Source organism: Balaenoptera acutorostrata, chromosome 8 (assembly GCF_949987535.1).
Source record: "Balaenoptera acutorostrata chromosome 8, mBalAcu1.1, whole genome shotgun sequence".
Lineage (NCBI taxonomy): Eukaryota > Metazoa > Chordata > Mammalia > Artiodactyla > Balaenopteridae > Balaenoptera > Balaenoptera acutorostrata.
The window spans coordinates 7,124,678-7,138,305 of record NC_080071.1 but is presented as its reverse complement, the minus strand read 5'-3'; the positions used below and the strand labels follow the sequence as shown (position 1 = coordinate 7,138,305).

The window sequence follows — 13,628 nt, the reverse complement described above, 5'->3', positions numbered from 1 at the left end:
CCCATCAAGCGAATGACTGCTAAAACTATCCAAAATTCTCATCAGTTGGCGTCTAAGGTTAATGCTATTTCCCTAAACTGTACTTTGTTCAAAATAAAGTAATTGAGAGAGTGCCTGGTATCATGAGAGACTTTATAAGGACTTTAGATAAGATGCCTCTTTTTCTGAGGGATAATTATGTGGAAGAAGAATCTCACCTTACATTCATCCATATATTATAGTTTAAACAAAAAGAGAGGAGATTCATGCAAATCTCTTTTGTGTTCTTATGCAAAGTGACTATTGAATATGAAAGCTTTTGTCCACCTATAAAAAATATCTTAAGAATACAGTAGGATTGTCATGCATTTATCTTGTATAGAAACACTGAAAATATAGGTTCATGAAGCCTGCTGCTTTGAAAATACTCACATGGGAATCTTTTAAGAACTACAACTTCTACCCAATTAAACCTCCTTCCAAGCCCAAGCCACATCTACTTTTACTTTAATACAAAACAAACCAACCAACCAACAAACAAGCAGCAGGAAATATTTAGAATAGATATTCTCTCAGGGACCCATAGCCAAAATTTTTGGAACTCAAAATGAAAAATTTAGAGAATTGAGTGGCTAGATTTCCCTGTGGTGTCACTCCCTCCTTAAAATATATTATGTTATATTGTTTCCATTCTTTTCATCTACATATTTCCAAGAGAGTCAGAGTAAAATAACATATATTACAGGTTAGGTGGCAGCTATTTGATTGATATGGTTGAAGATAACATATGGTGTATTCTTTACTTTAAACTGTTTTGAGTCTTTTTTCTTGCCCACAGCAGTAGTATATGTGAGAATTACCCAAAAACTTCCCAATGGTACATGTGTGTAATACCCATCATCTTAAAAAGCAATGAATATTTTGCCACTGCATTCTTTATTATTTGAAGCAAATCAAACTGAGAGCTTAAAATAAATTGTTACAGAACTCTAATTCTATAAGATCTTACAATTCCAGGAGATTATACTGCCGTTTTAAAATGTTAATCAGAAGATGCATTTGTTTTAATTCTTGATACTGAAAATATTGACTGAATTGTGAATTAACACATTTAGGGTTGCAGATGTCATTTTTCATGAGATTTCCTGAATGATATAATTTTCGTATTTCATATAGCAGTTTGATCAATTTACAGATTTATTTTACATAATTAGTTGGTAAATGAGAAATTCAATTGCTGATATATAACTATTTCTCTGAAATATAGAAAATAAGTTTAAATTCTGAATTATAAATGAAAAAACAAATATTTTGAAGACATCTGGTCCACATCTGTCTGAAATAAGATAATTTAAAACAGTGTAATTAAATGCAAGAAATACCGAAATATTCACACCTTAGAATGTAAAAAATAAGTCATTGCATTTTAGTGTGATTTCTTGAATTGGTGATTTTTTTAAATTTTAGTGTCCTTTAGCCTCTCATTCTGTCATTACAAAGAAGACTGACAAGCTAAACAAACAAAAATAATCCATGTTTTTCAAAGCTTCTACTAAATGAAAGAATTATCTTTATTACTATTCTTTTATGCGTTGACTAACCTCCACTCCTAAGTTAATACTCAGTGGACTTAGACTCAGGCCTACCCCCTTTTGATGTATTTATAATTCTCCATTCAATTATTAAAAATGAGAGATTAGTGAGAGAGTCTGTAATCTCACTCCCTAAACTGTGTGTTCCTTGTGGACACAAAGAGGCTCAGTAAATGTGAGAGAGAGGTACTCAGTCTCATGGAAATGAAAAGCATCTTTGGTACATTCTCATGATCAGTAGAGAATCGTCCTTTGAAGACTGGTCTTTTCTTTTGTTAAAAACCTGTGTTAAGTGGAAAATTAACCATTTTAGGAGAAAGGAAAATAAGCTAGACTTTCTATAGTCTAACCAAAATATGTGAAAAAACAGCCTTTAATAAAAGGCTGCAGAGCCTTGAGACTTCAACAGGACTGGGTTTTGATCCATGATAGAGAAATTAGATTCATGAAAACACTCAATACTAATGCTACAGTATAAGGGTGAGGGAGGATCTCAGCTTGGATGCCAGAGGCTCTCCTAACTAACAGTAGACCATGAGAGGAATTGATACTATGAGAAGTGAAAACACTTTTCCTAACACATACCCTAAGATATCACAAGTTTTGTTTTGTGTTTTTATTTCCAGGGAGCATGATAAAGATCCAGAGAGTTTTTTTAAGGTATTGATGCATCTTAAGGACTTAGGACTCAATTTCCACGTATCTGTCCTTGGAGAAACCTTCACAGATGTCCCAGGTATTTCTTTTGAATTTTCTGGTGTGTATTTTTATAGATGACATAAGCTGTACAACTTCAGTATTAATTTCCATGTTTCCCTTTGTTAGAATAATCAAGATGAGCACTGTTAACCAAAAGATTATATGCTGGCATTAAAGTGTGATTCAATTAAAAAAATACTTAAGTAAGCATTCTTTGATTTAAGTTAAGAACGTGAAGTCATCTCTTTTATCATATATAGTTTATACAGTGCATGCATCCTGATGTAAATAACATATATTGCTTTAAGCATCTTAACACTTAAGGAAAGTGGGAATTTGTAATTGGATATACACCCTCTCACCTCTGGGGTCACTGGTTTGATTCCTACTCACATTGGTAATGGCTGAAATACATTACCATCTGTTAGGTGGCCTGTGTAAAGCATTTTGGCGTCAAACTTGCAATGTGGAGTGGACACATATCATAGTTGTCATTGGTCCATGCCTTTTTTATTGAACTTGAGAAACAAACAAAAATCCAAAGCTGATAGCAGCAAGTCTTCTCATCCTTAATGCCACATGGAGCCGGTTCCAAGCCATTTCCTTCACCCTGCATCCTCACTGGGCACGTTTGGGTCAGTAAGATGAGCATCCCAACCACCGTCCTAAGCACTTAGGTGTTCATATTTTTTAAGCTTTGGGTATCCAGCTCTTTTTTGTAAACTCCAAGTATACAGACAAGAAAAGTTCAGAAATGGCCTCTGTCATCATGCTTTATGACTCTTAAGGACCACTTAAAGTTTACCCTCACTTAGCAAGTGCTTTTTGATTCACACACAAGGAAGTACACCCAGCTTGTACCTCAGTAGCTTCATCTGATATGGCTCATCCTCTGCCCCCTGCACTTATGGACACCAAACTTTTCTCAGTTCCTCTAAGGTTCCAGGCTTCTTTAAACCTTTGCACATTTGCCTATTTGTATTTTATTCATTCGCTCTCAGCTCGAGGGCATTTTCTTTCAGTGCGAAGCTTTGCAATGGTCTCATGGCACCCTACACTTTTACCTCATGGTGCCTCCCTCAGTTTCTGATCATATAATTATGTGTAATTTCTTATCTCACTCCCCCCCCCCACACACACATACACATAAACATTAGAATGTAGGTGCTGGGAGGACATAGATTATGACTATCTTGTTCATCACGGTACCTCAGAGCCTAGTGCAGTGCCTGGTACAAGGCTGGAACTCAATAAATATTTGTTGAATATACAGATAAAAATGTAAACTCCCTGCCCTCAAGCAGTTTATAGTTTTCTTGAAGAGGGAACACTTTTGCATAAGGGTGGGAAACGGAGAGGGAAACACAGGATAATATAATTATATATTAGTACTGACACATGTGGCTTAGAGTAGAATGTTAGTTGAAGAGCTAGGACTTGAATAGCCAAAGGATTAGGGTATTCCAAAAGGGGAAACAACATGGGCAAAGCATAGAGAAGCAAGTATTTTAGATATTGTACTTAAATAGAACAATTTCAGTGATGAGTGCTATGAGGTCACTAAGTAAAATAGAAGACTCTGCATGCGAAATTTAATAAGTAAGTAATACATGGGCAGGGTAGGGCCAAAGTATGGAGGATGAGCAAAGTAGATTAGGTAAAGGTAAAAAATAGGGAGCCTCGGTCTTGAACTGGAAAGAAATATGATAAAGCGTGTATTTTAGGAAGATTTGTCTTGCAGTGATATGTAGGCAGAATTGCAGTAAGACTCTGCAGCGGTCATCCAAGTGTGATTCTGTGAGGTGGTGGAAGAGAGATTAGTGAGAGGGGCTGTAGGAGAGAGAGATTCTCAAGGAAAACACAGAAAAGAATTTGATAGATGGATGGCTGTCAAGAAAGAAGGAAGAAAAAAATCAGCTCATTTGCAAAGCTAGTGAGTTCAACTTTGTTTGTGCCGGTTTTGAGGTGTTTGTGGATGAACTGAGGAAAGAGCCTCGAGGATATTCCTAAGCAGAAGGCTTTGTAGCCAGCTTCACTGTTGGGTAATTTTAAGCCACCACTACAAAGGAGACTAGGTTCTCACTCAAAGGGCCATGTCCTTGGAATCACAGCTCTCCCTTCCCACACGTTAACACTGAGCTATTTAGGGCAGCACTGGGGATTGAAAGTGGGATGGGGAGCAATTAGGGGCCCAAGAACTGAGTGCTCAGTAATTACAGGCTCAATCTTTTACTCACTTTGTTTTGACCTCAACACATACTTGCTGAGCACTGTGGAAGGGGGATTTCACAGTGAACAGGACTCAGTCTGCACCTCAGAGAGCCCTGCCTTGGGGAGACACTTACATATAATTAACAGGTACCTAGGATGCTGTGGGATCATCAGGGCATGCTGGGGAAGACCATAGGAAGGGTCATATTACCTACGTACACACTTCTGTTACTCCCAGTCCCAGCTGGAGCTCCTTTCTGCCCTTGCCTCTGGCCCATCTCTGTCATGTCAAATGTGAATCAATTCTCTTTAAGGCTACAGAACTTCACCTTGCACATGGGAGGAGCCCAAGTTGTTGGCTGGATGACTGAGCCTGGTAGATTTCCAGGTTGTGCTCCTAGAAGGCCACCTTGCTAGTCTTTACTCCAAAGGTTTCTTCACAGGCAGTTCTGTGTAACTTCTGCCATTTGTATCACTGTCCTGGTTTGACAAACACTAATATAGCACTTGCTGTATTTCAGGCATTGTTCTAAGCCATTTATAAATGTTAACTCTTCTTAACGGTCTCATTCAGTATTACTGTCTCCATTTTTCTTAGGTGAGGAAACTGAGGCACAGAGAAATTAAGTGAAGTCACATAACTATCAATACATAATACTTTTAACCACTATGCTGTGCTACCTTTCCATTTTCTTGTTTTCTGACCCAACTGCTTCTCTAAGTTTAAACATTAATTTTTTTTCCCCACCTCACCATCCAGCACTTCACGCAAAGGGTTACCTAGCAGGCATACAGTTCTTTGCCTGTTGTCTCTTCTAGGTGCTCCACTAGCATATCTAAAACCCATACCCTCAAACCAACTTATACACTGTGCAGTATCAGCCAGAAGGATAACTCTGAACACTGTTAACATTTGTGAGGAAGTGGTTTTCTTGTAAATAATTGCAATAATAATCATTATTATCCTGTTAATTGCTATTATTTATTGAAAGTTTGCTTCTTGCTTGGTCCTTTGCCAGGTTATTTCATATAATGCTCATGATAATCCCAAAGGCGTAGGTATTATTATCACCTTTGATAGATGGAAAAACTGAGACTTTGAAGGCTTAAGTCACTTTGATTACACTCCTTATGAGTCAAGTTTTGCTCTTTCACACACAAGCCTAGATGTGTTGGAAAACCAAGAAAGGTTTAATACATGACGGCAGGACCATTAAATTACTCTTTTTTTTTTTTCCCTTGAGGTAAGACTTATACATATAACATTGTATAAATTTAAGGTGTACAATGTGATAACTTGATACATTTACATATTGCAATATGATTACCAGTGTAGCTCTAGCTAAGGTCTCTCTCACATCACATAATTATTTCTTTATCGCAGTGAGAACGTGTAAGATCTAGTCTCTTAGCAATTTTAAAGTATATAATACAGTATTGTTGACTATAATCACTATGCTGTATTTTTGATCTCCAGGACTTATTCTTACTCTAGCTGCAAGTTTGTACATTAATTACTCTGTATCCAACTTCTTTCTCCTTCCCTCTACACAGAACTTGTAGGGAAAGGTAGCATATCTCTGAGTGATGGCATTAGTGCTAGTGAGTTTTACTGCCCTTTTTGATTAAGCAGACAATCTCCATTAAATTTCTTTTGAAAATGTTAAAACCACAGTAGAGCAACTTTGTAGAGTCTTCATACTGTTGATTATTTTCAAATTATGTTGTGGTAAGGTTATTATCATCCTTTTTCTGAAAAGTGTAGTAGTTGATTATCGATTCTAGTTTATAGCTACATAGTTTATCATTCTTTTGCATGATCCTTTCAGTTTACAAAAGAGATGCTAGATCTAGGACAGGGACTATTCCAAGTGCTCACAGCTGGGCACAGTGGGTGAGACGGGCAGTAGGTAGTGGCAAGGTTAGGAGTAGAACCTGGGGGTCAGTCTCCTCATCCCTACTCACTTCTGTATGTGTTCAACACATGATTTTTAAATATCTACTTTATGCCAAACACTAAACTAGATGTTTAAGATGAAGTGGTGAATAAAACAAACATCTTCTGTGATGTTTGCATCACGGAAGCAGTCTAACTCCAGTGCATTATCCATCAGTTCCTAGAGCACTTAGCATGTGCCAGGTACTATTAGAAGCCCTTTGTGCATTGCCTTGTTTATTCGTCACAACAGCCCTGTGAATTAGGCACTTTTGTGATTATCATATTGCAGCTGAGAAAAGTCAGAAACAGGGAGGTTAAGGCACTTGCCTGAAATCACGCATCCATCCAACTATCAATCCACAATTCAAACTTTGTCAGCCCACCTCTCTGCTATTCTCCTCTATGTGGAAATCCACAAAATCATCCCTCTTTTACGGGTAAGACAGCAGGAGGTGATAATGGTGGAAAATTCCTGGCTACTCAAATGAAATCATTTCCATTTTCTCTAATAAGCTCTTTGCAAATGGAAAGTTTAAAAACAAATAAACAAAGAACCCCTGCAAAACCTCAAATTCATTTCCTAAATATATCACTCCTTAGATATTAAAGTGAACTCCCTCTTCTTTCTGCCGTCTGTCTTCATCACAAGAAAGGTGTCAAAAACAATATGAAGTGGGAAGATATTCCAAATAATACTTGGTATATATTTACTGTTCAATAAATACTATTTGAATGAATGAAAGAATAAGTTTGGTGTAATAGAATAATGTAGTTTACATACTGTATCAGATATATTAAAAACCTACATTGAAATGATTTCCAAATATTAGAGAGTTAGTGAATGAAAATAGAGAACCCTAAGACTTAAGGAAGTTCTAAGTGGTTTTATATTATATTTTCTGTTTTCATGTAAATGACCTTGATTTAACCTAAATCTATTTTTCAATCTGTTCTCATCTTTCAGTTCTTCCATCAGTCAGAATAAGCTAAATTATGCTAAGCTAGCAGCCTTAAAAATCTCAGTGGCTTAAAACACTCAACACTTATTTTTTATTCATACTCTATGTTTATGGCAGGTGAGCAGTAGTGTTCTATTCGTATGGTCACTCAGGGTCCCAAGCTTGTAGAGAGACCCAAGCAACCACCATCACAAACATTACCAGTTACTGTGCCAGATGCAAGACAAAGCTAGGACGTTCTTTCATTAGCAATTCACTGTTCTGGCCTAAAAGTGACATAGGGTTCCACTCGACTCTTTGGCCAGAACTTGATGCAAGGCACTGCCCAACTATAAGGGGGGGCCAGGAAATGCAATCCTGCTTTGAGCCCAGAATGGAGGAGAGCAGAAATAGTTGATGAAAAGCACTACTGACCGCCATAGTTCTTTAATATGCATCATGATCTGTGACCCATCAGAGAGAAAATCAAGCCTATCCAAGATATCTGCCTTAGTCTGGGTGAGTCTATCCGTGTTGAATAAAGAACTTTTAACAAATATGAGAGTACTGCCCACAGCCTTCTTGCTGGAGACAACCCAGCTTGTGTCTGAAGACACATCTAGCAACTGTGTCCCATTAAGCTGAGTTGATATGAAGTCGAGCTGCTCTCTGTGAGAATGGAGTTAATTATCACTTACGGTGATGGCATTTTGGAAAACTTATAGTGTCAGTTAGGAGTAGTTTTGCCCTCCACCCCCAGGGGATATTTGGCAGCGCCCAGAGACGTTTTGGTTGGTACAACTGTTGTGGGAAGGGGAGGGTGCTACTGGCATCTAGTGGGCGGAGGCCAGGAACGTTTATAAGAATTAAAGTCAGAAGATCAGGTTGGGGACTGGGTCCTGTAGCTTTCTAGGTTAATCTCAGTTAATCCATCTGTACCATACAAAGGAGAAGATGGGAAAGAGAAATAATAATAATGAAACCACCCACCCTATCTACTCCTTTGAGTTACATTGAGGATTTCAAGCACAGTTACATAATTTGGGAGGGGGGAGGGAATTGCTTTCGAAACTACTATGCAGATTTTACTTTAAGACTCATGGACTTCTCTTCAGAGTTTATACGGAATGAGTCTTTAATGAATTTTGGATGAGAAGAGGACATTAATGATGCTGAACCTTAAAAGTTCATTCTTGCCATTATTTTAATTATTTTTAATCCAGAAAATTGAAAGGTCATTCTGCCACGTAAAGCATCCATCACACTCCATGTTACAAATGAACCAAAAAGCCTAGAAGCTCCTCAACGCAAATATTTTTAGCTTAGGCCAATTCTCATGACAAGGTCACATTGTTAGCCCTTAAGATGGTGTTTTGTTTTGTTTTGTTTTTTAAAAAAGAAGAAGCAAATACTTAAGATATCAAATCAATGGAATGTGCTTGTATACTTAATAATTTCTCACAAGTGATAACTCTAAACCAAATACTTTTTTCTATGAACAGCCAAAGCCTTACATCAGGATTCTTCTTTCCCTACATTGTGGGAGAAGTAGTTTTAAGTTTTAGGCATGGGCGGCGGGGAGCAGAAAGATTGCAAAGGAAAGTAAAAACCTGAACTACATTTTTGGCAGACAGAAGTCTTTCTGGTTCACCTTTAATTTGAGGTTAAGAACAGTATGTGGAAAGCTTCTGGTTAGTATCTGGCATGACAATGGTTATTACCGTGATCTTGGCATATTCCTGATCCTTTGCTCTGGAGTCAAATGTAAGATAATTATATAACATTTCCCTCCCCTCCCATCTCCCTTTTCTCTCAGCTCCCAGCTACAATCTCATTTTCAGCAGAGCAGCTACACTAAGGGGGAAATAATAGAAAGGTTCTAGAAACACAAGTAACTTACATCACATTAATATAAAGGTATAAAATTTTGCTACGGGGGGACCCAGCAGAAGGAAAGCTATTAATATATTGATCAATGTTGAATTGTAATACAATTGTATATGAGATGAAATAAATGTGCCAGTAAGATTAAAGTCATACTCTCTAGACCGTACCTTTCCTTTTCCTTTTAATTTTTTCAAAAATTTTATCACTATCTACTCATTCCCCTAACATACAAGTATTTACTGAGTTCGTAGTGTGGTCTGGCACCATATTGTGGATAGCAAGAGGAGAAAATGTGGTTCCTTTCCTCTAGAACCTTACTGTCCAGGAAAACATTTTAAAAATTAAATTACATTTTATTATACCATGCCCTTGTTTATATTGTAACATTTTCAAATAATTTTGAATACATAATTTCATAACCCTTACAGCAATCTAATGACTAGATAATCAAACATGCATTAACACCCTCTGTTTATATCTGAGGAAAATTATTTATATTCATCCCACTGAAATAACGTGGATCTGAGGTCGATTTTCAGTAGAGAGAACCACCTTCACATGATTCTTAGGAATAGGCATATAATCACTTTCCCAAGAATATGGTTGGGGAAGTCAGTTTCCCAGGAATCTGATTTGAAAATGAGGTCTTCTGTCTCCCAGTCCTTTGCTGAAGAAAACAACAGTATATAATGGGAAAGTAGGGAAGATTAAAATAAAAGTAGATATATATGCTCCTGACAGGAAAGAATAAATACTCAGATAGAAATGACAGTATCTCTTAAGCTTAATTTATGAATTTAACAAGATTCCAATTAAGATGCCCAAATATTACTTTATATATCTTCACAGAGTAGTTCTAAAATTCCTACAAAATAAATAAACGGGAAGAGTATCAGAAATCACTAACAAAGGAATATTGAAGGAAAACATGTCCTACCAGATTCAGAACATGTATGAAGTTAAAAGTACTCTTTTAAAACAGTACTTTACCGATTCAAAAACATGAAGGTAGAAAAATGGACAAAAATAGAGAATTCCGAAATAAACCCAGCTTGTATATAATTTTAACATCCACCAAACTTATATAACAAAATTTAATATACTTATCCCAGCTTTAAAATATAATATTTTTTAGTGAAAACAAGAAATTGGGTAAAATAAATAACCTCTGTGGAATAAAACTAACAAAACAAAATATTCATATAAGTAATGAAGTATAGATTTTAAATATATCCTATAGATAAAAGATTGCAAAAGCTTCAACAGAGTATAAGTACCATAACTTACTGAAGTCTTATTCTGTGCCAAGGACAAGGCTAGGCCTTTTACTCACACAGCTAGGAAACAATAGAGGTAGTGACAGCCGAAGAAATAAATGCTAAATCAAATTTTAGGAATAAAATCTTTAATTTTTCCAGTAATGAAATAAGTGTAAATACAGAGAATTTATGAGAAAGCGGTTGCATTGACCAAAGCAATAAAAGTAAAGGCATATCCTAACAAAGACTGGCCAACTAATGGGGAAACATCTGTATGTATGGTAATGGCAATGTAAGTTATTTGTCCTGAGCCATATAGATTACTACACCCTTTGCGTGATTCAGTAATTTCACATCAGAGAATATATCCCATGGAAGTCATTCCCATGCCTCGCCCTCGTTGCTACTGCTTCTTTCCTAGTTTTTGCCCTTACCTTCTGGGACCTTGACTCCTACAAAAGCTTCAGATTGGTCTTCAGGCCTCTGGACACTTTGATATTTGATTCAAACACCTAATGTTATTGGTGTTCTTTCTAAACCCAGACCATCCAAGAAGAGAATCACAATAGTGTAACAATAAGAACATGTCTCATAGATTTTTCTGCAGGATGAACTTAAATTTCCTCTCAGCGAATGAGGTGCTTCAAACTCTGACCCCAGCCTAATCCCTCATGGATTCCAGTTCCCTTTTCCATCTCCTGAGTACATCTGTGCACTTATCCACGTCCATGCCTTGTGTTATTTATTGCTTAAATTCCTCTGCCCCTCCGCACATAGGCACATGCATACCCTTTCTCCACTTAGCAAAATCCCAACTCCAGTGGTGTTTCTTGTCCTGTATCTTTCCTTTTCCTTCCCTCCCTAATTGCTCACAGCACCCTTAGTCATTGCATCATTTGCAAGGCGCATATCACACAGCACTATGGTCAGTTGTCACTTGGCTGCCGTAAGGGGCAGTGGTGTAACTGACCAGAAGACACTTTGCGGGTGAAGAGTACAACTTCTTAGACAGAGACAGCTGCATGGGGCCAGAGTCAGCAGCACTCCCAGTTGGAGAGGCAAGCTCCCCTGCCCAGCTCTCACTGATACCCCAGGCAAGAGTGAGGTTCCCGCTCAGTACCTGAGAAGCTCTCGTTTCCTTTCTCAGGAAAGGTTTGTTAAGTCTGCAGCTGCCCTTCCCTAGCAAATGCTCAGGAGACTCACTAGACACCAGTTAACTGGTAACAGTTCACTGCCACTGCTCAGCATATCCTGTGAGAATCAGTCTTCTTCCCCTGATCACTCCCAGACATGCCGTTCCATCAGGCCTAAACTTTAGGCCTGCTTGAACTCTACTCCTGCAGCTTCTGTAAGTGGAATATTTATCTTTTATATGGAAACCAGAGAATTCAGTGCAATTCTCAAGGCAAGATCATTTATCCATCCTACCAGGGGGAAGACCATGAAGATAATATGTCCTAGAATACAACTCCTAAAACATCTCTCAAGAAATTGTTCTCAAAAGTTATATCTGTGAAAACATTACTGAGGAAAAATATTCTTTAATTTTCAAAAACTGTCCTTAAAGTTTATGAGAAATGCACGCTTGGGAATGACACAAGGAAATAGATAAATTAATTAAATAATGAATGGCAAAAAGTCAAGACATCGGTAGGCCAATAGGAAATTAGAAACAGACGCTAATTTTAAAAGCTGTACATGTATATATGACTTGGGTTGACAGACAGGAGGTCTTGGAATGTGGCTGCTACACGTTGCTTTGGAGTTTTATCTTTTTGAATTCCTGTAGTTGTATTATGCTCACGGTTTGGAGTGTGGTATGGTCAAAGTAAAATTTGCTCCAATAAGAGACTTCGGTGGAAAGCCTGCCTATTTTACAAATTCATGTTTCCTGCAATGGCTATCAGAACAGGAGTCTCTGACAGAAAGCAGCACAAAACAGGGAGTGAATATCTGGATCCAAATAGTGAGCTTTTCCAGCTATATCCCTCCTTGCCCAAATTGTTACATTTGTAAAATGGAAACCATCACAGATATATGGTGCAGTCGAATGAACACGGTCCTGGACTGTAGAAGGCTCAGGGTCTAGTTCCAGCTCTGACACTGATTATAACCATGTCACCTCTTTTAGCTTTAGACTACTTGTCCACAAAATAAAGTCATCCAAATGAGGTTGCAACTAGAAAGGACATTGGAGGTTAGGGTGCAGCAACTTTTAAAATGGGGTGAACATCCCTACCCCCATGGGGATTTCACGGAGTGACAGTTTTTGAAGTTTTGATTATAAAAACAATGAGTATAATAATTATGCTTTCTCAAAACATATTTTACTCCTCATCATCCGATATCTATCTGCACACTCAACCCCAGCTCCCACTTCAGGCAGCTGAGAACCATTGATCTAGGCCAGTCACAATCTTCTGGCCACTCTCATGGGCTGATTAGAGTTGCCCTCTGCTCCATCCTGTAAGCTTTTGCTAACTTCAACTTGCTAAAGATAATCTCTGTGTATCTCACCTTCTCCTCTCCTACCCTTATCAAATAAGTATAACCTCATTGGTCAGGATTTCTCAGTGTGGTTTCAACCACCTTCCTAGCCTTACTTCAGTCCTTATCCATGAGTATCCTGGGCTGTAGCCTAGTTTACTCAGTGTTCCCTGAAGATAGCTCACATGTCACTACCCAGAACCCCCTTCTCCTCTTCTGCCTGTCAAAGCTCAACCACTTTCCCTGACCTCTAAAACAGATACGCTGCCTCCCTTCTTTGAATGTCCATGGGATTTTGTTTATACTTAACTATGTATTTGTCATACTTCAATAACAGAAGGTTCTTGAGGATAGCAATTGTAATTACTCAGCTTCATAGGACCCAAAGATTCTAATATTACAGTGTTTCCAACCTTTTGACGATGATCCACACCAATATACATATTTACATTGTGATCTAGTGGACCCCTGTATGTAGGCATATTTATAATTGACCCAAAGCTTTCATAACGTAATCCATGTTCTCATTGCATTTGATGCACTCTGATGTTTTCTTTCTTTTCTGTTCTATCTTGTTTCTTTTAATGCTGCTCTGAATTGATTCCACAACCCTTAGTCACATAAGCATAATATAGCA

The 13,628-nt window shown here is 37.7% G+C and overlaps 1 protein-coding gene across 11 annotated transcripts in view; it reads left to right on the top strand.

Moving 5' to 3' along the window:
* GTDC1 (glycosyltransferase like domain containing 1) overlaps positions 1-13,628 on the top strand; it is a 424,521-nt gene that overhangs the window by 357,924 nt on the left and 52,969 nt on the right. For all 11 annotated transcript variants that reach the window (XR_009009059.1, XR_009009061.1, XR_009009060.1 and 8 more), the window contains exon 9: positions 2,198-2,307. Coding sequence is in view for 7 of the 11 variants with exons in the window: in XM_057551460.1 (XP_057407443.1) it covers positions 2,198-2,307 (110 nt within the window). In the remaining 4 variants the exon portion in view is untranslated. The remainder of the gene's footprint in view (positions 1-2,197; positions 2,308-13,628) is intronic.